The sequence below is a fragment of the Chelonia mydas genome, chromosome 1 (assembly GCF_015237465.2).
Source record: "Chelonia mydas isolate rCheMyd1 chromosome 1, rCheMyd1.pri.v2, whole genome shotgun sequence".
Classification (NCBI taxonomy): Eukaryota; Metazoa; Chordata; order Testudines; family Cheloniidae; genus Chelonia; species Chelonia mydas.
The window spans coordinates 250,986,177-251,009,451 of NC_057849.1; the positions used below are offsets into that span (position 1 = coordinate 250,986,177).

Sequence of the window (23,275 nt, forward strand, 5' to 3'; positions counted from 1 at the left end):
TCTTGGTTTTATAAAAGCTCTCTGTTCCGTTCACAGTAACTAAACTTTGGTACAAATTTAGCCTGACAAGGATGCTTTCCTATTGCTGGTGTTGTAATATATGTATTTCTAATAATTTTAAATGCAAGGGAAAAGGAAGACCTTGAAATCTCTACAGCACTCGGGAACTTTCAACACTACTTGGGCAAGGTGTTGTATAGGGTGTTGGGTGGCTGGAGTTAGCCCTGAATTTGTTTCAAATAAAACCTGTTTGTAAGTAAGTAGTATAAATCATATTGTTATAGCAATGAGAATTGTTGGGTGCGAATCAGTTTACTCTCCATAGTAAGTCATATGATTGAGCTTCCAAAACCTTCTCCAGTGTGTACAAAAAGATTTAACATAACCTTTTGGAGTTGCAAAGGACTAAATTTAGCCACATTAAATCACTGTTGTGCAATTTTCCATCTGTTTATATCCAACAGTATTGGAAATATTCCATGCTAATTAAAATGTCTGATAAATATACTAACACTTTCTCCATTATAAATTATGGGAGAATTATATATTAATTGACTAATTTAAAATGTCAGGGTGCTTTTTCCAAGCCAACCTTGTATTAATAGCAGGAATTCTTTTGCTGATGGAAATGGTCCCCAATTATCACAGCTTGGGTTTTGTTGTACATTGAACAGAAGTCAACAAAACAAGTATGTAACAGAACCTGCCTAAATAGCAGCCACACTCATTAAAAACACAGCATTAATCAGGGGGTGAATGAAGAAGGTAATGGTGTATGATTCCCCCCCCCCTTTTCTAATCATAGAACAAAATAATGTTATATGAAAGGATTGGAACTATTATGTAGTACTCAATTATAGGGAGGTGAATAGGTCCCAAACATGCCACGTTATCAAAGGAGCAGACTGGTGTTTGCATGACAGTTGTTTCGTTACAGACGCTGTCATTAATTCCATGTGTCAATACTGCCCTGTCATACACAGAGCGGACAAGAAAGAAGTACCCTTGAAAACAAGGGAATGATTTTTTGAATCGTTATTAAGCTAAGTGGCAAGCAGGAAGCTGAAACTTGTATAGGTAAATTTGAAGGGACACTTGGGAGATCTGCAAGTGGAGAAAAGAATGCATTTTACCAACTGCTTAATTAGGGTGTGTTTTCTACTTGTGTGCTTGAATAGAATGCTCTGTTTTGTGTTAGGAACATGTGTCGTGCAGCCAAGAGTCTTTGATCTTGTTAGGGGTTACAAGGATGTTCATACACACTTAAACAAATTTTATTAATATTTGCATTCATATATTTGCATTCATATATATTCAATTGATACAGCAAAATTCATACTGCCGCCCACTGCATGCGGGAAGTAAGATCTCTTTCCTATAATGTGGAGTGATCACACTTCACAGCTGTGATAGCATAGATGTGAAATTATTTTCTTCGACATGTGTGCATTTGTCAGGAGAACCCCAAGATGACTTTTACCTTACTTTAAACAAAAGGGTGCAGGTCCTCAACTGGCATAAATTGTCATAGCTCCATTGAGGTCTCTAAGCAACCAGTGCTAAATTGGTGACCTCCATGGACCTATGACAGTTTACACGAGCTGAGGATCTGCATGAGGATTGTTGTATGCAAATGTCAAAGTCGGCTTTATTTCAATTGGTGGGGTTACTCCTCTTGCAAACCTACCCAACGAGTTCTGTTTTGAGTGATGTACTCATTCCAGACTCATAAAGTTAGCTTTGTGGCATCCCAAACATCACATATTTTGTTTGCTAATTATTCTCTTTACTTTTAGTCCTTTTTTTCCTCTCCCTTCTCATTTTAGCCTTTTGAAGTACAAGAGTTACTGTGGGGTGGTTTGGAACTTTGGATGGTCAGGAGAGGCCTAGAACCCCTACTGCCAAAGTGAGAAGGGGAGGAAGAATCAGTCCTAGTCCATGGCTAGTTATCTCTCCTCCATGAAGAAAATAGCCAGTGGAAGTACATAATTGCACATTCCCTCCCCCTGCCAGCTCCCCCTGGAGACTCAGATGTGTAAGGAAGCCATACTGTCACTGGTCTGCATGCAAGGGTTGCAGACCTCTTGCACAAATACCTAGAAGTCTGCCCAGCTCAGCTTGCAAAACCACACTGGTTTCCTTCAGTTCAAGGTGTCTCAAGCCACATAGTGCAGCAAATACATTTTTCTAAAATGCCAGAGGAGAAAGCACTCTGAGTTTGTGTCTGGTGCAAATAATGACTGTGGTTTGAGTGCCTCACTTATGCAAATAGCTTCCCTTTCTCTATTGAGAGAGATGAGACTCTTCAAAACTAGGGTTTCTGGTATCTTGTTTGAACATTGCTCATCTTTATAATATCTGACTTATTGTTCATACCCTGCAACTAGCGTGTTGCTTTTCTAGCTGCTTCTGTAACAGCCATCATTGGAAGGAGGGATTGTTGGCTCTCTGTACAAAGCCCTACTCGTTTGTCCTAAAGAGAGAGTGAGGAACAGGCAGAATGTTGGGGGAAATAAAGCTTTTCCCCACTGAGAGGAACTAAATCCTGCTCTTTAAGTTATGGCTGTCTTTGGGAACAACAAACAAGTTTGAAGGGATTCCCTTTCAAATTGGAGGTAAATTAGGGTCCAGCATCCGCACCATTTAGATGAAATCATGAAAATTAAAAATAAGGGCTTTTTAATGGAAAATCAAAATGTTATCTTTGACCTTACAGCCTTTTCCATAATCCACATATAATAAATGAGGTGATAAAATGTGAGGATTAAATAAATCTTTGCTAATACTTTTTGATTGGCTTAATCAATAATTAATCATCTTTAGATGAGGCTGTGGCTTGTGGAGTAGATATAATTGGATTAGCTGTGGAGAGGCCTTTGGAGCTTTGAAGAGATTAAAATGACTGTCAATCCTGTAATTAAACTGCTACAAACAAAAGCAATAGTAAGAAAAGAAAAAAAAAAAGCTGACTTTCAAAATGAATCAACAAGTACTTAAGCACCACTAGAGGTTGTGTAGGCAGAATGTGTTCTCCTGAATGATTTATTTCACTGAGTGAGATGAATATGTATCAAATCATCTATTTTAATTGTGTGTTGCCCAGAATGGCAGGTGAAACTTTGGCAACCATTTCTTCTTAAAGAATTCACAGAAGAAAAGCTAGTGTATGTATTTAAAACAGTGAACCTGCTCCTTGTGGTGAGTCTGTCAGGCATTGACTTTTCCTGTATCTTTTAATTGGTTTAATAGGTTGGCCTACATGAATGAAGTCTTTATCTGTCCTCTCCACCCCCATTTTGGATTTGCTTTGTTCCCCTTTCTTATTCAAAATGGAGATCTTCATTAAAACGTTATTTTAAAGACTATAAAAATATAGTTTGTGTGTATATCTCTCTATATAATAAAACAGTGGATTGATGCATGTGTGCATATGCTAATTAAGACTTTTAAAAAATCTTACAGGGATGAGGTTATAAAACCAATGGGAGTTCGACCGGATGGCACGATGACTCCTTTGGAAGAGACAATCTGCCAGTACCAAACCAATGAGCAAGACAGTTCAGATTCAGACTAAAGCATCACCTGCTTCTGTCAATATCTCCTTTAATCAGCATCTTCCCTCAGAGCCTCGACATCTTTTATCTACACATTCTACCCTCTCATTAGCCAACATCACTTTAAGTCTTATTATTGGGATATTTGAATGATGGATCTTGTGGTGTAATCTCTGCATTTTTATTAATCCATTTATATAGGAACAAATGATCAGTTTATTAATTGTAAAGCAAATTGTATTTCAGTGAGATGAAAATAAAAGATTGCAATGCAAAAAAAGTAAATATTTATTATAACTTGCTAGATTCTTCTCTCCCATTTCAATAGGTTTTTTCCTTTTCCTGTTGTTGTTGGTTGTTGTTTACAGTGTCTTACCCCAGCCCCGTCCCAAAATACAGTTTCAGCTAAAGAAGCAGAATGACTTAATTGCCCTAGGAATAAAGGATGTTAAATGTGACATGACTGACCTAGTCAAGCCATCAGTTTGCTTACACGGTTGCTCAGTGTTTCTACAACCACTTTAGAAAAAGAACATGTAAACCATCAAATTTGATCTCCCCATTCGTTACCATGGTTGACCGATCTGTTTCAAAATTTAACCTCTGTGTCAGTCAGCTACCGCTTAATCTACTTTTATTTTATTTTTTTTTTAAATAAGCTGTATTTGGTTGTTCTCTGAATCAGGGCCACAGAAGTAAAGCCCAGCAAGCCTATACTATTTATGGCCTTGATCATGGGCGGTGAATTGTATGAGCCCGTGGTGCCCAGGCTCCACCAATATGAGAGCACGGGGGCCCGGATCCACCAGAGTTAGGGGCTGGGTCTCTCCCCTTGCCTCGCCTGCTGCCCTTGCGTGCCTCCCCTGGATCATCCCCTGCCTGCTGCCCCTGAGCAATTTAAAAGGGTATGCGGCCCCCACCACTGGCAGTGCAACAGGGCTAAGGTGCTTCCTGCCCGCCCACTCTGCTTCCGGAAGTGGCCGGAAGCTGCTGGCACGTCCCTGTGGCCCCTGGCGGGAGAGGGGGGGGGGCGGTGTGTCTGCACGCTGCCCCAGCCCCGAGCGCCAATTGCGGCCAATGGGAACTGCGGAGGCCGTGCCTGTGGGCAGCGGTGTGTGGAGAGCGATCCGGCCCCCCCACCTAGGCGCTGCTGCCAGAGGGATGTGCGGGTCACTTTTGGGAGCTGCCCGAGGTAAGCACTGCACCCCTCACCCTCTCCTGCCCCCCAAACCCCTGCCCCAGCCCAGAGCCCACACCCAAACGCCCTCTGAGAGCCTGCCCCGTGCACCCCCTCCTGGACCTCAGCCCAGAGCCCGCACCCCACACCCAACTCCCTCCCAGAGCCTGCTCCCATGCCCCAGTCTAGAGCCTGCACCCAAACTCCCTCACAGAGCTTTAGGCAGGTGGGGCACGAGACTTGGACTTGGACCTGTTCTGGGCACCATCAAAAATTATACAAAGCTGCTGCCCCTGACCTTGATTCAGGAAAACATCCCTATTCAAACAGTGCTTAAGCATCTGTTAAATTGTTGCCAGGGATGGACTTCAGTACATACTTAAGTGCTTTCCTGAATCAGGAGCTACTTGTTGAAAATTAACAGATGTGTAAATTGAGGGGAAGTGAAGTGAAGAAAGGAGAAGGGTTTTTTTGAGGGGGGGGGGGTTAATTGAACTTGGTGGAGTTGTGGGACAAGGCTTGTCATACTTAACTAATGCTTCTTTACTCTTTAACATTACAATTCTGGACCCTTAAAAGATGAAAAGTTTTAGGAGTGCTGCGTTACTGCTGTTGCCTTTTTGCCTACCTGGTCTCTTTACCTGTGTGTCTTTTGATATCCATATGTGAATTACAATCCCTGCTACCTGTCCTAGTCAAGTGTGTTTCTATGTTTTGTTCAAGTGCTCATCATAGACATCTCTCTCATGGTTTCAGGGGGAGGCTGGCAGAACCCCTCCTGCAATGACTACTCCAAGCATGGTTTGTCTCAGGGAAGTCAGCAGCCCTTTAGCCTTTTGTTTCCCTCAGTTTAACGTTGGTCGCATACAGAGCTTCTGGACAGCCTATAATGTCCATATGCTTTCCTGAAGTGTAAATGTGCACACTTCTGTCCACATGGCTCCCTAACCTGAATGATTTTGTGTAGCAGGGGAAATGGGACTTGATTTCATAGGGGTGAGTTACCCGGAGGTGTCTCCTAAGCATCCCTTATACTTCCTAAAGGACTGGAAAGGAAAAGCCCATTGATGCCGTCTCAGAAAGTGTGAGTTTCACTCACTTCAGAGAGAGGTTAGCCAAGAGCCTTCCCTTTTACTTTAAAGAGCACCAGGGATATCAAAATTAATATTATAGAATTTTTGAAGCTGAGACCACTAGAAATGTTGTTTATGCTAATCCATGCAATTCTAGATTGCCTGGTGAATCTATGGCTTCTCTTCACACTGCATCGAAACTAGTGGAGTTCAAGCCACCTTGCAGAAGTGAAGCCAGCCACTGCTCCCACCCTGAGTTGGAGGAAGAAGGCAACTGGCCAAAGCAAACACATTTCTAATGCACCAATAATATGTAGGTGCCACATACAAAAGTAAGAGTGGCACCAATTCTGCCACTACAGGACCCTACTCCTCCATCTTGGGCAAGTTTCCTGAATGAGATTGGTTTTGGTAGTTGCCTTCTTCCAGATAGTTACTTCTAGACTGATTTGTGGTGTTTTCAAAGAGTGGGAGTCTGACTGTGGAAGAGTCCACCTGTGGGGAGTGCTTGCTCTACACAAATTGCCATCAGCTCTCCATAGACAATAAGGTTAATGGTGTAGAAGATGGCGACCAGAGAATTCACAAATTCTCTCCCTCAGGAGCAACAGCTCATGAGCTTCATTAATGAGGATTTGAAGGTCTCTTGGTATCCACTTCGGACATTCTTTCCTACAGAGGCAGGAGCTGTTGCTCAGGAGTAGATTCCCATAAAACATACACAGACTGTAAGATTTTGGACACCAATCAGTGCTGCAGCAAGACCTCCTGCAAAGTGGAAGGGATCAACGCAAGGTTATTTTGACTAAGGAGAAAGATCACACTTTGCCTGCTGAGCGTATTCTACCAACTCTAAAATGATCTTTCCCAGAAGGCCGGAGGGATGAAATTATATTGGCTCAAGGGATCTCAATATAGACAGCACAACACTCTGCTTCTGCCAGTTTGAATAACACAACCATTTGTTTTCCTGTTTAAAGGTTTATTTTGCAAAATAAGAGTAAATATTCTTCAGACACACACTGGACACTGCTTAAAGTGACAGGCAGAAATGAAGACTCCAAGTACCTGAATCTGGCTGATGTTCCAGCTCTGAAGTAATTCATGTAAATTCACTCCTCCTCAGTAAATTGAAACATGGTCTCGTTAAGTGTATGGAGTAACTTTCTACTAGGGCAATGTCCCAAAACCTCACTCCATTATTCCATTAACTTTACACAGCAAGATTATGGGGAGTGAGGGTGAAGGTTACTGCAGACCTGGCAGCTCCTCCTGTGAAAAAAACCCCAGGCTTTTCTCACTCCCTACATGCCCCCTCTCCTTTCTTTGAGATGGCTCTTCGTCCTACCTCATCATTTCATCCCTCTTACAGCATGGATGCAAAAAACTGCCTGCAGGCTACCGGCAACCCACACTGTGCATCAGTCTGGCTCCCCTGATAGGTTCAGATTCTGTGGAATTTAAGCTTTTGGGGAAAAAGTGGTATGTAGCCTTTTAGGTGTGACAGAAAACCTGCACGTGCTGGGATGCAGTGCTGTCTTCCTCAGTCTGCAGAAACTGGTAAGGAACAGTACCACAGAGACTGCAGCAGGAAGAGGATCTGCTTCTTACTCTCCCTCAGGAAGACCTGAGGTAAGGAGGAGGTAGGAGTGTAGGTCAGAGAAGGATGGCTGTGAATAACTGGTGGGCTCTCAGTTTAAGTCCCCTTAAATTTCAAGCAACTGCACTGCTCAAGCCAACCGCTCACAAAGAGGGAAAAGGGCCAAGAGGTACTAGCCCAAATAGAGGCCAACCTTGAGATGGGGAAAGACACGGGGGAGATGAGGAATAAAACAGCCATTGCAGTGGCCCTAAAGAGGCAATAGCTAATTTTATTAAGGGCCTGAGTGAGGCTACCACCCCCACTTCTCCTTGACCAATGGATTTGCAGTTGCTCAGCACTTCAGGTCATAATACTAATTATTGTGGCCGTCCATAGTCTAACTTCAGTTATCCCAAACTCCCATTGATACGTCTGCTGTGCACTGCAAGTGCGTATAGGGCCCTTCATGACTTCATAGCTCTGCCCCGTGGGCTCTAATTAAAATAAAAGTCAGCCCTGTCTCCCTAATGAGTTTGACACTCCTCCCCTTGCTCCCCGGTGCTGCACTTCTTTCAGCTGCTGCATGCTACATTTTGGTGTAACTCACAGAATATTGTTAAATGAGCCTGGAGGCTGTGCTTCCCTTTTGAATTAATTTATATGACAATAGCTCCTACAGGCCCCCGATCATGATCAGGGCCCCATTGTGCTAGGTGCTGTACACACACGCACAGTAAAAAGACAATCCCCATCTTGAAGAGCTTATAGTGTAAGCTGAAGTGAGGCATTTCTAAGTTGTTTTTTTTTTTTTTTTTTTAAATGTATCTGGTGTCAATGAAAACCAGACATTTAGCAGTAGCTTCAGTCACTTTTTAAGGACAGATCTTAGGAACCCCTGCACGCCACCCGTGCTGAGCCCAGCCAATAGCAGTTGAATATATGAGAAAATATTAGGACAATATTAAGGAAACAAGATGAAAATAAACTTGATTCAGCAGAGTGGTGCAGTTGCTTGGTGGCTCTCTCGCTCTCTGGGTGTAGGAACGCACACGGAGCTATTGGTAATCTCATGTGGGGATGTAAATGGTATTCTTGTAGCTGTATTGGTCCCAGGGTTCTAGAGAGAAGGTGGGCGAGGTAATATCTTTTATTGGAGAGTCATGCCAGAGGAGAGCTGTAAAACACACGTTAGGGTGACTATTAAGTGCTTGTAGACCAAGATTATTTTAGCATATTTTGTGGTCCCATGGCCTAGTTTTTGCTTCTGCTAAAAGTCTTGAGGCAGCCATTGGACGTTATTCAAAGTATCAGCCTGCTTCTGAATTTAATAAGCTTTAGTTCTACTGTATGTAATTGTGTTGGATAATAATGATGGGCTCAGTCAATCCACCCAGCCAATGGAAGTTAACTGGATTTGTCATTTTCTGATATTGGGTAAAACTTTCAAAAGCACCTAAGTCCCATTTTCAAAAGTGATTTAGGAGCTCAAATCTCACTGAAAATCAAGGGACTTAAGAACCTAAGTCACTTCTGAAAATGTTACCCATTGTCATTATAGTGAATGGAACATAGACAGTAAGGGGTGATTTCCCTATTGGCAATCCTGTGACACTGGATTCTTCATGGTACTTTGCCACGATCTAAGTATCGTCTCCACTGTGACATAGGATACTTTGCATATTGTCTCTGTAAAACCTGCTCTCTGTATTACCAATTTCTCCATGATTCCTCTGGGACAGAAGAGGAGTAGTTTCACTGATTTTTCTCAGCTAACATGAAGAACATCTCATGGTTTCTGATTATTCGGCTGATAAGCTGATGAAACCAGAGAATCATCACTGTTAGCTACACACACACCTCTTGCTCCAGCTGTTGCTGTACCTGTGCATTGTGGCATCAGTTCTTGGTACAGCTCCCAAAAGCAGGTGCTGATTTAGACCTGAATGGTACTTTGGATTAAGTTCTATGGATTCCCCAGGCCCTGCCACTGTCTTCGGTTCCACTAACATTTTGTACATATACACACATACACGCACTCCCTGACTACTTAGCTTGTCAGCTATTCTTTCAGACATGCTTCCCTCAAAGGCTCCATATAGCACTTTTCAGTTTGACAAATGAACATGGACAGCTGCCTCTTCCTTCTATTTGCTACCCGATTTGCCTAACATCCGGCCCTGACCTGCAGAAAGCACCTCCTTTGTGCAGGTGGGAAGAAGGGGATGTTCCTTGCTAGTAGTAGAGTTGGGCAGGACAGCTAGGGAGACTCCTATGACCTAACTTTGCTGTTTGGGGCTGGAGCTCTGAAGTCTACCTCCTGTCTATTGATTATGCATTGCTTGAACTGCATCCAACACACTCAGTTATGCAGGATGCATGTCCTCTAGCCTTAAAGGGCCGGTAACCTGTTACATGAACAAAAAGCTATTTTTCATTCAAAAATAACCGTTGGATTTCTAAAACAAATTTTCATGGGAAATTGTTGACACTATCTAAACACAAAAACCTCATGCTTTTTTCTGCTGGGAGGGTTTAAAATTTTAATTGAAAGCATTTTGTCAAATATTTTTAAATGGCGGTTAAAATTTTACATTATCTGAAAACCAGATTTTGGCAAGGGAAAGTTTTGAAAAGACACTTTTGAAGGAGGGGTGACTTGCTTAAAAAAAAAAAAATCACAAAAACCTTCAAAATGATGAAAAAGGGTTAGTTTAGAATATTTTGACCTTTTTTTTTTTTTTTTTAAGAATAGACTTTTGTTTAATCAGATCTTACTTGCATTAAGAAATGACTTCCTTCTGGACTGCCAATGCACTTAATATTAAATCTCCTTAAAATAAGAGTCCCTTTCCCTGGAACAGTTTAAAAAAGTGGTGAATGGGCAGTATTATTTGGGTTTTCTTTTCTTTTGAAAGTAGCTTTGGCTTATCTAGGTGAAGTAGTTGTCAGAGAGCGCTTCAAGGTAGGGAATATTACAATACAGCAGGCTAACATATTAGTCCATTGCCAGGCATCCTATTCAGAAAGAGAAAAGTAAACTCCAAAGTATCCAGGAATTCAAGAGCTTCCAAAGGAGCATTCCACTACATTCTCCTTAGTCTTATTAACACAAAACAGCTAATAAAATCCAGCACTTTAATAAGGTTGGCTGTAAAAAGACTGTTCCGCTGTTCAAATAATTGAAAAACAGACTTTTTAGATCTTTGATGAGCAACAAGTTAAACAGTTAGCTGGCCAGGAAAGATTTTTTTTTCTTCTTTCTGATCCATGTGTGTAAAATGCTAATTAAAAGTAGTACAAAGGCACAGCAGCTCTGAGGAACAAGTATAAACACAGTGTAATCTGGCAAACGAAAATCATTGGTTAACATCTTAATTACCTGGTGTGTTCAGCGCTGTTAGAAAAGGTATCCCAAAATGATAGGGACCATTATACTAGTTTAACTGAAAGCGTATATACAATAAGACAAAACAAATCAATCTTTCCTATGTTGTTTTGTGTAGCCTTTACTACTGAAGTCAGTTATCTCTGCAGAATGCAGCTTCTGGCTTCAGGGATCATGCAAAGTTTAGCTCAACAATCTCTGACCTGTCAATTTGTCTTGGGTCCTTTGACTTCTGCTAAATGTCCACTGATACTGAGCTACCTGAGTACCATTTAAAAAGTAATGTATCCATAGGCCATTGTGCTAGGCAAAGTATTTGGGGGTGGCAGAGGGGTGCAGGAAGATGCTTTTAAACCCCATTGTGCTTCCTGAAGCCAGCTGGAGACCAGTCTGGACCCTGGCATAATGTAATGCAACCTCAAGGCTGCTTTAAGTTGTACCTGGCTGCCAGTTGTACCTGTCAATTGCCAACAGCCCCCAGAAGCTATGCAGGCACATCTCCTTTCCCCTGCCCTTTACAAGCCCAGAGCAGGTCTGGGGGAAGAGAAGCCCTGTCATAAGGCCTGTTGGCTGGAAGGACAGAGGGCTGAGTAGTGGGAAAGGTTGGACTAGCTTGATAAGCAGCCAAATGTTTAACCTTTTGTGAGGTTCCTCCAACATCCGATGGTTTGTTTTACTCTGGTACAGTTAGTTTACTCTGTGCTTTTAAGTAGCAGTTGGCTCTGTTGATGCTGGTGTTTGTATGCTTATTTCATTTTCTGTGTAGTCACAGCGTACAGGTTCTAAGAAACGCTGTACCCAAAACAGTATCGAATCTGCCATAATTCTGACATAAAATCACCAGCCTCCTCAACTGGCTTCCTTCTTGAGACCCTTCCACCCCCCTCAACTGGGAGGAAGGACCGGAAGAGGAGCTCACCGTGGCAGGGCCAGTTGGAGGGTCAAAGAGAAGTGTACTATGGGCTATGCTTCAGAGGAGGTGCCCAGGTTGACTGCCTCCACAGTCCTGGGCAGCCTAAGCACCTGCCTCTGTAGCTGCATAACTGCACAACGAGAAGACTGCATGGACTGGAATCTCCCACTAAACAGCCACAGCTCACAGCTCCTCCAGGATCCATTCACAGCTCACCAGTGTCCCATTGTGCAGGGTGAGAGCAGCTACTGTAGTTTGGTCACTACATGTTCTTAGTCAATGAAAAGAGCTGGCTTCTGCCACCCGCCAGCCTCTTGCATCTGCTGATGTTTTGGTGTCTTAGCTCAGCTTTCCATGCTAACTGGAACAGGGGGTGAAGGACCTGGAAGAGGTTTTCATACTGCTCCTGGAGGCAGACCCAGCATGCATAAGCTCTGGGATGGTTCTGTCCTCACCTGGGCTGTGTGTAATGAGTGACAATATACAGCGGACATTTACCATCTCCAAACGTACTATTTCACATTCTAAGCACCAAGAATACTGTAAATCATACAGAAAAGGTGAATTCTGTGGTGCTCTAAGTTCATTTTGTAGTAGCACCCCCTGTATATAATATATTGTAAGGGTGCGTGATTGGCTATACAAAGCAAGATGGCCAAAGATGGCTGCCATGATACTGGCATGTGATGATTTTGGTGGACAATATTGTAGCAGCCTGCGATTCCAAGCCAGAAGTGGATCTCACAACTTGATGTGCAGAGAAACTCGGTGCTTAATTTCACTGGAAGTGACATTTCAAGGACACGCAAACTCAATGAGATGACACGGTTAAATAAATACCTAATTAGATAGATAAATCAAACATAGGGGGAAATTATTTCCAATTTTCCCCCAGGTTCAACTGGAATATGTTGTAAATCAAAAGCTCCATATGGTATTTATCTCATTCCAGGCCAAATTGTGGCTTTATACTCTGCTCTGGACAAGGGGTGTGCCTCACACAGGCCGGTTTCTTCCCTGCTCTCTTTCTGCTCCGGGGTATTAAAAATCTTCTAGTGCTGAGGAGTAGCAGATGCTTAATTCTACCCTGATGGTCAGTTTTCAGAAGGTGGAGCCGAGGTCCTGAACATGGGTTAACGTATGGGAGCACATGGGGATTGCACCTTCTTCTCTCCCTGGATTAAGGGAGAAACACTCCCTCCTCCTCCTCTGGTGGGGCTGGCCCTCCTCCATCTCGTTTCAGTATAAGACTGGCCTCACTCACCTGCTTGACAGGAGTAGTGGGTGCTGTGGAGAGGCTTCTCCTAATGCCCCTGCTCCAAGAAAGCCATACAGGAGACTGGAGACAGGATGTCCCACTCAACATCCCTGTGCACAGTCCAGACTCTGATCTGGCCCTCAGTGTTCACTTCAGAAGATCACGTTGCAGGAGGCTGAATTACACTCACGTTACTACCCAGTGAATGAGGCAGGGATTTGGGGATCACATCCTTCACTATGTCATTTCCTGAGTCGAGTGCTACACTTTGCAACCCTGCCATCCTTTAATGTAGTGTTTTAATATAATATGGATGGGCTTGGTATAAGTTACCTTTGACCTACAGAACTTTTTTTTTTTTTAAACAAAGGAAAGCTAATATCAGAATATGGTGTTTTCTACCAATATTTAGCACCAGGAGGTCTGATGAAAAGGATAAAGGTGCTGTTCTGAAGTTTCAGATTTTATTCATCGTGGAAAGGTTTGCAGTCCCTGATCTAACCTGAGGACCTGGCAGCAGCTCCAAGACCTTTTCTGAGAGTGACATAGATGCAATCGCACCTCACTAGTAAGCTCCAAGAAAATATGATCCTGTTCTGACTCCTCTTAGCTTTGGGAAAGGAGTGCTAATGGTCCTTTAGTTGCTGCTGCTATTAAAAAGCCATTCTTCATGTGGTACATAAATCTATAGGGTGCTACCAAATAGGGATTTATAACTTAATGAGATTTACAGTAGGATTGTAAGGTATTTGGGGCAGGACCCTCTCTCTATGATATGTTTGTACAATGCCTAACACAGGGCGGTCCAGGCCTCTAGGTACTACCACAATACTAACAACAATAATTGTGTTAACTCTTTTCCCCAGGATTTTATTGATCGTTGTTGAATTAGATATTTTCAAGAAGTTCTGCCTTTGGAAGGCTGGTTGGATGACTGAGTCTACCAAATGGTCAGGTCGTATATTGCTCAGGTTGACACACGCTTTCAAATTTAAAAAGCAAAAGCAAACCTCGGGGCAAGAATTGTGAATAGGAGGCTACAGCTAACATGAGGGAAAAATTAGTGCAAACTTTCTTCTGATATTCTCCTAAATGAGAAGCAAGTTGATTCAGAATCCATTCTTAATTCAAGCTTTTTTCCCTCCTGCCTGATGCACTGTGATTGCAGTTTAAAATGAAAATGATTGGATTATACATACTTCAGCACATCCATAAATCCCCTTTTACCTTTAAAGTGCAGATTAGATGCTAACCACAGACAGTAGGTCACTGGAAATACTGAAAAGGTTACCTCCCCCGCCCTCCATTCTGCAGTCTTTGTCAAAAACTCCGGTGTCATAACTTAAAAATAGATAAACAAAATTCATAGCATATGCAGAGATTTGAGAGTCCTACCTTGAACCTAAAATGCTAGGAAAGATTTCACACTGAGTTTATTTCTTAAAATTCATCTTGTCGGGTAAATCCCAGAGCGATATTACATCTCAGTTCCAAAGGCATTTGGGGAAAAAGAATACTTTATTATTTTGAAAACAGAAGACTGGCTGTTTTTCCCTCTTTATTTCTTTGTGTCCCAACATTCATAACACCCTGTTTGGGGAGGAAAAATTCCCATCCAAGTTGTAAAACACACTTATAAGTAAATGGAAATACATGAACAGAGCTGTACTGAAAACAAAACCTCCAGGAACAAGATCTTAGTTTGCATGCTTCTCACTGTTGTATTTTGTCCAATTTGCATATTTTAAAGACTAGCCTTTTAAAAAAAAAAATTCTGATATCAGCCTGAACTATTCTCAAGCTTTGAACTTTTCCATCCTTTCTCCTGATTATGGCCAAGTGACCCATATTTAAAAAGCATTTACAATAAAATTATAGCACTTTCTTTTGTGCTGCTAGCTTTCCCAGTGAAAAGCCGAAATGTTTTAAAATTGTCACTTTTTGACAGAGGTAATGGCTGTAATATATTTAGTCTCTTCCCTCTTGTTGTGTTTAGAATGGCTATGCTAATAAAGGGCACAGCTGTCGATACTTTATGGCCTGCTGGGGGGGAAAAGGGGAAGGAAGGCAAAAAACAGATTGACTGTGTGTCAACAAATGCAGCTGGGAAAGAAAAAAAGGAGCCCCTTGAAGGCCTCTGCAACTTAAAGTCCAAGATAAATGATGTTCCTATGTTTAAAAAAAAATGGAGGTTGGAATTCAATAAGGGGAGGCTGAAAAGAGAACTGCTTAAAACTAAAAGCCTTTCTCTGCTCCGAGACAGCCTACAAGAGAAATGAGCAAAACTGACTACAGAAGAGGGTGAGCAGCCAGGAGAAAAAACAAAAAGCCTATCCTGGAAAATATATTGCATCAATGAATGATCTGAAGTGCATTATCACCAGCAGGCAGAGAGAATACAGTTTAATGGAGACGCGATGGCAAACTTTTACACACTGTTGCGGTTTGGGGATAGGCTTGTGTATGGGGAAGAGGGGGTGTCAGCAGGCACTATAATTATTCATAACAAATAAATGAAAATTAGCCATTTAGAATAAAATACACATGTGGTGCCTGTTAAAGCTACTGATGGTGAGTCGGGCCTGCCTGCATTCAAGGCTTACTTTCTAATGTTTTGCTGTGTGTTTTGCCCTCACATGACCCACCTCTTATGGTTTTCACCCTCAGATCTGAAGTCAGCAGGTGATCACATATTTGCTGCAGTAGGCTACAGGGAGTGGGACATCCTCCTTGCAGTCTGACTCTGCCTTTCTTCTCTCCCCCTCCCTTCCCTCCCCCCCCCGCCGCCCATCCTCTCACTCAAACCTACCTTCAGAAAAAAAGTTTTTTATTTTTAATGTTGAGTCCACATGTAGAACCTTTCCCCCTTCCTTTTATATAGGACCCCGGGTACGTGTGTTCTTAATGAAGGTGGTGTTTTTTCCCCGTTGTTTGTAATTTGTCAAAATTAGTATTAATACTAGTAACATTATAATAGAGCAATCTGAAAGGCAAGAAACAGATTCTGGGCCAGATCCCTGCTTGATGTAAATTAGCACAGCTCCATTGACTGGAATGGAGCTACACTGGCTGATTCACCTCAGTCTTGGTCTGCTCCTATTTCTTTCATGGGAAGCTGTCTTGTCATTGGAAAGCAGGCACTTCTCCCCTTACATTGGCTTTCTTGGTGAGCCTGATGACCTGCTGCAGGAGAAAGCTTCATCTTCTAAGCACCTGTTTTCAGCCACCAACATCCTCCTGTAATTAAATGGGGCACAATGAACGAGCTTGGAAGGGTGTGTTGCTTTCCGGGGCTTTGTTTGACAGTGTTAGTGCAAGAAACAGCTGTTACACTATAATTACTCACATTTCTTAAACGTAACAATTAAAATGGCGATACGACACCATTTTTAATATATGGTTCAAGGAGATGAGCTGTAGAATTAAGGCTGTGAAATTAAGATATTGCGTGTGGTCCAATATCCATTGAAGTCAATCGCTATCTTTTCACTGACACCAGTGACCTTAAGTGATGTAACCACGCGCAGTAAAACTTTATAACAGCTCTTGGGAAATACGCAGGGGATTTCATTGCAAGTGGTGGTGTGACCATATGTGAACAAAGTCTGGACATAATCTTGCTTTGCTGCATGGCATATTGACGTGACTTGCTGATAACAACCTTGTACTCGCTCCCTGACGTTGAGGAGCACCTCTTCTTGTGCCTGGCTTGTGGAGCACAACCGTAAAGTGAGCTCAAAGAGCAGAAAGGAAGAGGAAAACAGTGATCCATCCATGAGCGACACTGCAGTCACACATACCACGTGATACAGGATGTTCAACTGAGCTCCCATATGAGGAGAGATTAGTAAGACTGGGACTTTTCATCTTGGAAAAGAGCCAGCTATAAAATCATGACTGGTGTGGAGAAAGTAAATAAGGAAGTGTTATTTACTTCTTCTCACAACATGAGAACTAGGGGTCACCAAATGAAATGAATAGACAGCAGGTTTAACATAAACAAAGGGAAGTATTTCTTCACACAACTCCTAGTCAACCTGATGAACTCTTTGCCAGAGGATGCTGTGAAGGCCAAGGCTATAACATGGTTCAAAAAGGATCTAGATAAATTCATGGAGGATAGGGCCATCAATGGCTATTAGCTAGGAGGGACAGGGATGCAAAACCATGCTCTGAAGTGTACCTAGCCTCTGTTTGCCAGAAGCTGGGAGTGGACAATAGGACAGAGCACTCGATGATTCCTTGTTTTGTTCATTTTCCCTCTGAAGCACCTGCCATTGACCACTGTTGGAAGACAGGATACTGGGCAAGACGGACCATTGGTCTGACCCAGTGTGGTCATTCTTATCTAATGAGGCTTACAAATGTACAGGCAATACTAAAATTAAAGGCAGAACAATTAACATGGAATAATGTAACTGGAATTCAAAGGTTTAGGTGATGGAGTCCAACAGATGGCAAATGCAGTTAATCATAGACCAGTGTGTATGAGCCATGAAGCAGTCTAGCAGACACGTACTGAACCACCTTTTGGTCATTCTCAAACTTACCGGGCTCAATGTTTCCACTGCACCTGAGCTCTGCTTCGACAGAGTGGAAATGGGGATGAGCAAAGAGCTACTTAGAGTTGCCTGATCTGAAGCCACCTGTTCCAATGGGAGTTACAGCTGCACAGGTTAGAATGGCTGCACCCCCTAAATCTCCTTATGCTGTGGGTTGAGGTGGCAGTGGGCTCAGGAGGAGGCTACCCCAGCAGACTGTTTCCCTCCAAAAGGAGAATTCTCTGAGAGCATATTAGGCTGCTTTAAGTCTGTTTTGTGCCACAAAGTGGCCTTAGCAGACTGGAGAATCTGGCCCCATTTCCAGATAAATTGATAAATCATTTGGTGTTTTATTTCCTCTTCCCAGGGGTATGTATTTACATGTATTTCTATCGATTCTCACTTCACGTGTGAGTCTCCGTTACAATCTCTCCTGGCCCAGTTGTAGTTTGCGTCTGTCCCCACTGTATTCGATATCTTTCCAGTTTTGATGCTGTCAGCAGATTTGTTCATACTTGAATTTACATCATCTTCTCGATCCACAGCACTCGGTTCTGAGGAGCTCAGAAATCAAGTTGGTCTTTGGGTGGAATCCTAGAGAGAGACAAAATATTCATGGTGCAACATCTTGACAATGTACTACCATATCTGCATCATCCAAGAATGCATGGATGAGAGTGCTAACATTGAACATTTGCCCAGTATTTACACTGTGACTACAGTTGATACATTAGCTTCTCACTCCCCTCATCCCCTTTTGACTGCTGAGAGTGGAGACAGAAATTCTTTGTAGTTTCTTTTCTCCCCTGAGTGGGGTGATAGTGAGCAAACATACATCATCACTCCTTGTTGGGGGGTAAAAGTTGGAAACAAGTCACAAGTCCACCCAATTTAGACTTAATTTCCCCCTTTATTTATACAATTTTGGACAGAATTATTATCTCTTATAGTGTCAGGACATACATTTATGCCAGACAAATAACGACAGACAATACAGAATTGGTAAATGGGCCCAAGAAGTTCTTTCATCTTCCATAAAAAAAAAAAGAACAAGGAGTACTTGTGGCACCTTAGAGACTAACAAATTTATTTGAGCATAAGCTTTCATGGGCTAAAGCCCACTTCATCAGATGCATGCAGTGGAAAATACAGTGGGAAGATATAGATATACAGAGAACATGAAAAAATGGGGGTTGCCATACCAATTCTAATAAGAGTAATTGATTAAGGTGGGCTATTATCAGCAGGAGGAAAAAAACTTTTGTAGTGATAATCAGGATGGCCCCATTTCAAACAGTTGACAAGAAGGTGTGAGTAACAGTAGGGGGAAATTAGCATGGGGAAATAGTTTTTAGTTTGTGTAATGACTCATCTTCCATGATACTCATTGCCTTCTCTGATCCCTTGGTCTGGTCCTTTGGTCCCATTCTTTAGTTTCTGGTCCAGTGTTTCTCAAGTTTGGACCCACGTTCACTTACGTGTTTTATACATTTCTGCATTTCAGATTACTTAATCTTTATCCAATCAGCTTTTAGCACATCAAACGCTTTGGATTTTAGGTAACCCATACATTATGCATGTGCAAGCTTCATTTACCCCACTTCTGTATTTTTCCTATTTGTTTTGCAGCTTCTGGGTTATGTTGTTTTGTGACACCCTGCCCTGGGTCTTCCCAGAAAAAGGGGAGTTTTTACTTATCCTTGCATGTTTGTGTATCTCTTACTTACATCTTCCAACACGTTACCTTTGTTCTGTCAGCAATGACATTTTAAGCAGACTAGTAATTCTATGTAAAAGAAGAATTGGCAAAGCCACACTTACTCCAGCAAAGTCATAGCCTTAATGTTTCATTCACTATACATAATTACATATCATTAATAACACAGGCTATCAAAGCTCTTAATCTTACCATTAACAATTCTTCATTTTATATTTCAGTGTTATATAGTGTCATATTTTATTCTGGGCTACCCTTAATCTATTAGGAAGGGTAGGGGAGTTTTGGAAAACGTGATGATTCTTTAATTTTCCTTATCTTTTTTTAAGCATGGGTTTTTCATTCAAAGTTTGAGGGGGGGGGTGTTTATTTTGGGGGGAATCCATTACAAAAAAACTGCATTAGAAATTTCCCTATGAATGCATTTTGTGGGGTGTCTCAATTTTAGGGCCTTCATATTTAGTTACTTAGTACCCCAATACTCCTCATGCTGCCTTGCTTGTGTCAGACAGGCCATGGAGTGCTCCTACAATTGATCTTTTGCTTGCCCTGTTTCAAGAGACAGGCTGAACAAGTGTCCATACCATTAATTCAGTTATTGAACTGTGTCCGCTACTGACCCCTGTGGTGTCCCATTTGGTACCGTTCCCCAGGCAAAAATCTTACCATTATAAATTACTCTCAGCTCCTGATGACACCAGCCAATCGGGAGTCCATGCTGTGCTTTGTTTTGTTTTCCCAGTATAGAAAACTGACCAGGTTTTTGGAAATGTAGGCCCATATTTTGGGATGCTTAAAGTTAGGCTCCTAAATCCATATCTAGACTTTAAATAAAAGTGAGCTAATTTTCATATATCCATATGCACAATACACAATCGCTATTTACATAACACTGTCAAACGCCAACAGGCAACACACACCTATTTAGGGGGGTTTTGTTTTTTGTTTTGTTTTTTCAGAAATGCTGGTTACTAAAAGTACATAATTTAAATATAATCAGCATAATATTGTAAACTTAATTTTTAACAGCTTCACAAAGTATCAAAACTGACTAATGACAGTAGTCATTACTAATCCCATTTTTAGTGTAATTTCTGGTATTATTATGGAAGCTAAAGTATTTATTTCCATGTGTTCTAATGTACTTTTGTAAACATCTTTTCAGGTTTCCTGGAAGCGTGCTTTGGTAGTACAGATTGTATCATTACATTCATGGTGTCTGTAACAGGGCACACTCAGTATTGCCAATCTCAGCAGATTAAAAATCAGTAGTCCTCCCCCTCCCGCAGTTCAGCCCTCCAGCCTCACCTCTGCTGCTCCAGGGGCTCTTCACCCTCCTGCCCCTTCCCAGGCCAGATGTTGCAGAGGGAAGGAACAGAGTTGCTGTCCTGTCCCCCTTGCTCACAGAAAGGGAGGGTTAAAGCTATGCTGAGCTGTTGGGCTTTTTCTGTTCCCCTCACCCCTCCTGTGAAAATGGTTAGCAAAGGGGAGGGGAGTCCGCTGGCTTCTGGCAGGGCTGAATTGCAGGAGAGAGCTAAAGCTTCTAGCATCATCCGAAGATGAGCTCCAGAGCTCTCAACAATCCTATCACTCATTAAAAAAAAACCCACCAGAGCTGGCTCTTCTCAGGCAGGCTATGAGGCCAGCACACCTCAGTACTGATTTTTCTGCCTAGAATGGAGGCATTCTGGGGACTGTAGTTCCCAGAAAGTATGGGAACTGTAGGCCTGACAGCAAGGAATGCTGGGAAGTGGGCCAGGACTACAAGTAATCTCTCTTTTCTCCAAGTGAGGGTGACTGAGTGAAACCTGTGGTAGGGCTTCTAGCTAGGAGGGAGTTTTACATTTAGTTATTTTTTCCATTTTGTTTGTTAGTTTTTCCACTTTTTCTCACACTGGAAAAGTTAATAAAAAAGTTAAACAAAATGTAACTTTGTCACCCTCTAATGTTTTGTTTTGTTTGTTTTTATTTGCTCCCTCCCGCCCCCCCCCCTTTTTCTGGGATTGGGGAAAACCAAAATGAAAATATCTTCTAATCAAACAAGTTTAACTGCAGTTCTTTAAATCAAAATCAAAGAAATTCCTTAATTTTCAAATGGGGGGGGGGAATCTTTCATTTAAATATGCTTCTGTTGTTGTGAAAAATAAAAAAAACAAGAATTTCAACAAACCCTAGGAAACTGTTCATTTTGTGAGCCTTGGCTCTGCCTTGCCCCAAAGGTGAAGGTTTTAGACTTGAGTTGAAATGACCTTTTTTTTCATTTAATTTTATTTATTTATGGACTTTTATTACACCGCCAGTGACGGAGTTTGGCTTGGCCAGTGAACTGAACTACTCACAGCAAGAGAGAAAGGAAAACAACAGCTACTCCAAGGACAGAAAGGTAAGTCACGGTGACAGCAGCCATTATCATGTAGCTATATTTTGATTTTAATGGAACATAATTCCTTTGCTTGTGAGTATGGCCCAGGTCTCCAAAAGAATTTAGGCTCCTGACTTCCATTGAAATCAGTGGGAATTAAGGGCTTTAAATACCTTTCAGGATCTGGGTCTATATGTCTCTCCCTGTGCAAATCACATGAATATTTTGTAATTGATGGTTGAAAAAACAAATGAGGTCCACTATCTGGGTTGGGAATGTGAAGCACAGGACAATTACAATTATCAACTCCATTCCCCTTCCTCACCGCAATCATTATATCTCCCTGGGTATCTTGCATTCCTTGAACCCACAATGTCTTTTCTCCCCGTCCACATTCCATGCCCCTCCCCCTGGGGTCTCATCCATCTTCCTTCCTTCCTCCTTCTACACCCTCCCACCACTGCAGCTTCCCACTCTGCTCCATGTCTCTTCTCTTCTTGCCTCCCCGAGATACTCCACCATTTCCTAGACTCCAGCCTCAACACACACCCTCTTAGTCTCTTACTCCAATCCTCCAGCCAGCAGCACCTTTGCCTCAGCCCAGCCAGGGGCATCAGAAGAGGGTTAGTTTGTGAATAGTTATACTAGAAGCATTATTCTTTATAAATGTAAAATCAGCTCTTCCCTTGATAACCACCATCATAAAAAATAAAGGATGGCAATATAATGTCAATCAATGTGGATTTATGGAAAAGAGATCTTGTCAAACAATCTTTCTCACTTTTTGATGGGACTACAAGCTTGGGTTGATAAAAGTAACAGATGTAGACTTCTGCAAGACATTTGACATAAAATACAATGTTCTAAAGAAAATTAACATAATAGAAAATCAATGCAGTATATATTAAATCTACTAAAAACTGGCTAACTGATAGTTCTCAAAATTGTAATTGCAAATGAAGAATTATCCTTCAGTGGGTATGTTTCTAGGGGGATCCTGCAGGGATTAGTTCTTGGCCTAATGCTATTCAATATCTTTATCAATGGTCTGATAGAAAATATAGTCATTGCTGATAAAGTTTCCAGATAATACAATTTGGTCAGGTGTAAATAAAGGTAAAGACAGGTCAGTTGTACAGAACAATCAGAATGTCCTGATAAGCTGGGTGCAATCAATTAATACGCAGGGTCATACATCTAGGAAAAAAGGGTGTAGGCCAAATTTACTAGATAGGGGACTGTGTCTTTGAAATCTGTGACTCTAAAAATGATTTAGGGGTCATGGTGGGAAACAGCTGAACATGAGTTCCCAGTCTGATGATGTGGCTAAAAGGGAAAATGTAATCCTTGGGTCAGTTGGATGTATAAACAAGGGAATATCTGATAGGAGTAAGGAAGTAGTTTTATCTCCATATAGCATTGGTGAGGCCACTGTTAGAATATTGTGTCCAGTTCTGCTATCCACACTTCAAAGACAAGGTTGAAAAATTGGAGTAGGTTCCGTGAAGTGCCATGAGAATGATTTGGGGACTGCCTTACATGTCTTTGATTGAGTTCCTTATGTCTCCCACTGAATCTAACTTACAAAAGAGAAGGTTGAGGCGACTTGGTGATTGTCTATCTCAGGGGTGGGCAAACTTTTTGGCCCAAGGGCCACATCGGGGTTACAAAACTCTATGCAGGGCCGGGTAGGGAAGGCTGTGCCTCCCCAAA

General features: G+C 42.0%; 1 protein-coding gene and 1 long non-coding RNA gene across 8 annotated transcripts in view; one reads left to right on the top strand and one right to left on the bottom strand.

The window, feature by feature from the left end:
- Positions 1-3,834, top strand: part of RIC8B (RIC8 guanine nucleotide exchange factor B) — a 58,733-nt gene extending 54,899 nt beyond the window's left edge. For all 7 annotated transcript variants that reach the window (XM_037880197.2, XM_037880205.2, XM_043542292.1 and 4 more), the window contains one exon: positions 3,463-3,834. In XM_037880197.2, the coding sequence (XP_037736125.1) occupies positions 3,463-3,468 (6 nt within the window). In that variant the 3' untranslated portion in view covers positions 3,469-3,834. The remainder of the gene's footprint in view (positions 1-3,462) is intronic.
- Positions 3,835-15,746: 11,912 nt separating this feature from the next.
- LOC122464938 lies at positions 15,747-20,913 on the bottom strand. Its single transcript, XR_006289389.1, has 3 exons — positions 20,509-20,913; positions 17,493-18,077; positions 15,747-16,179 (listed from the first exon to the last, which is right to left on the bottom strand). It is a non-coding gene; the product is annotated as an uncharacterized LOC122464938 (long non-coding RNA).
- Positions 20,914-23,275: the final 2,362 nt, after the last annotated feature.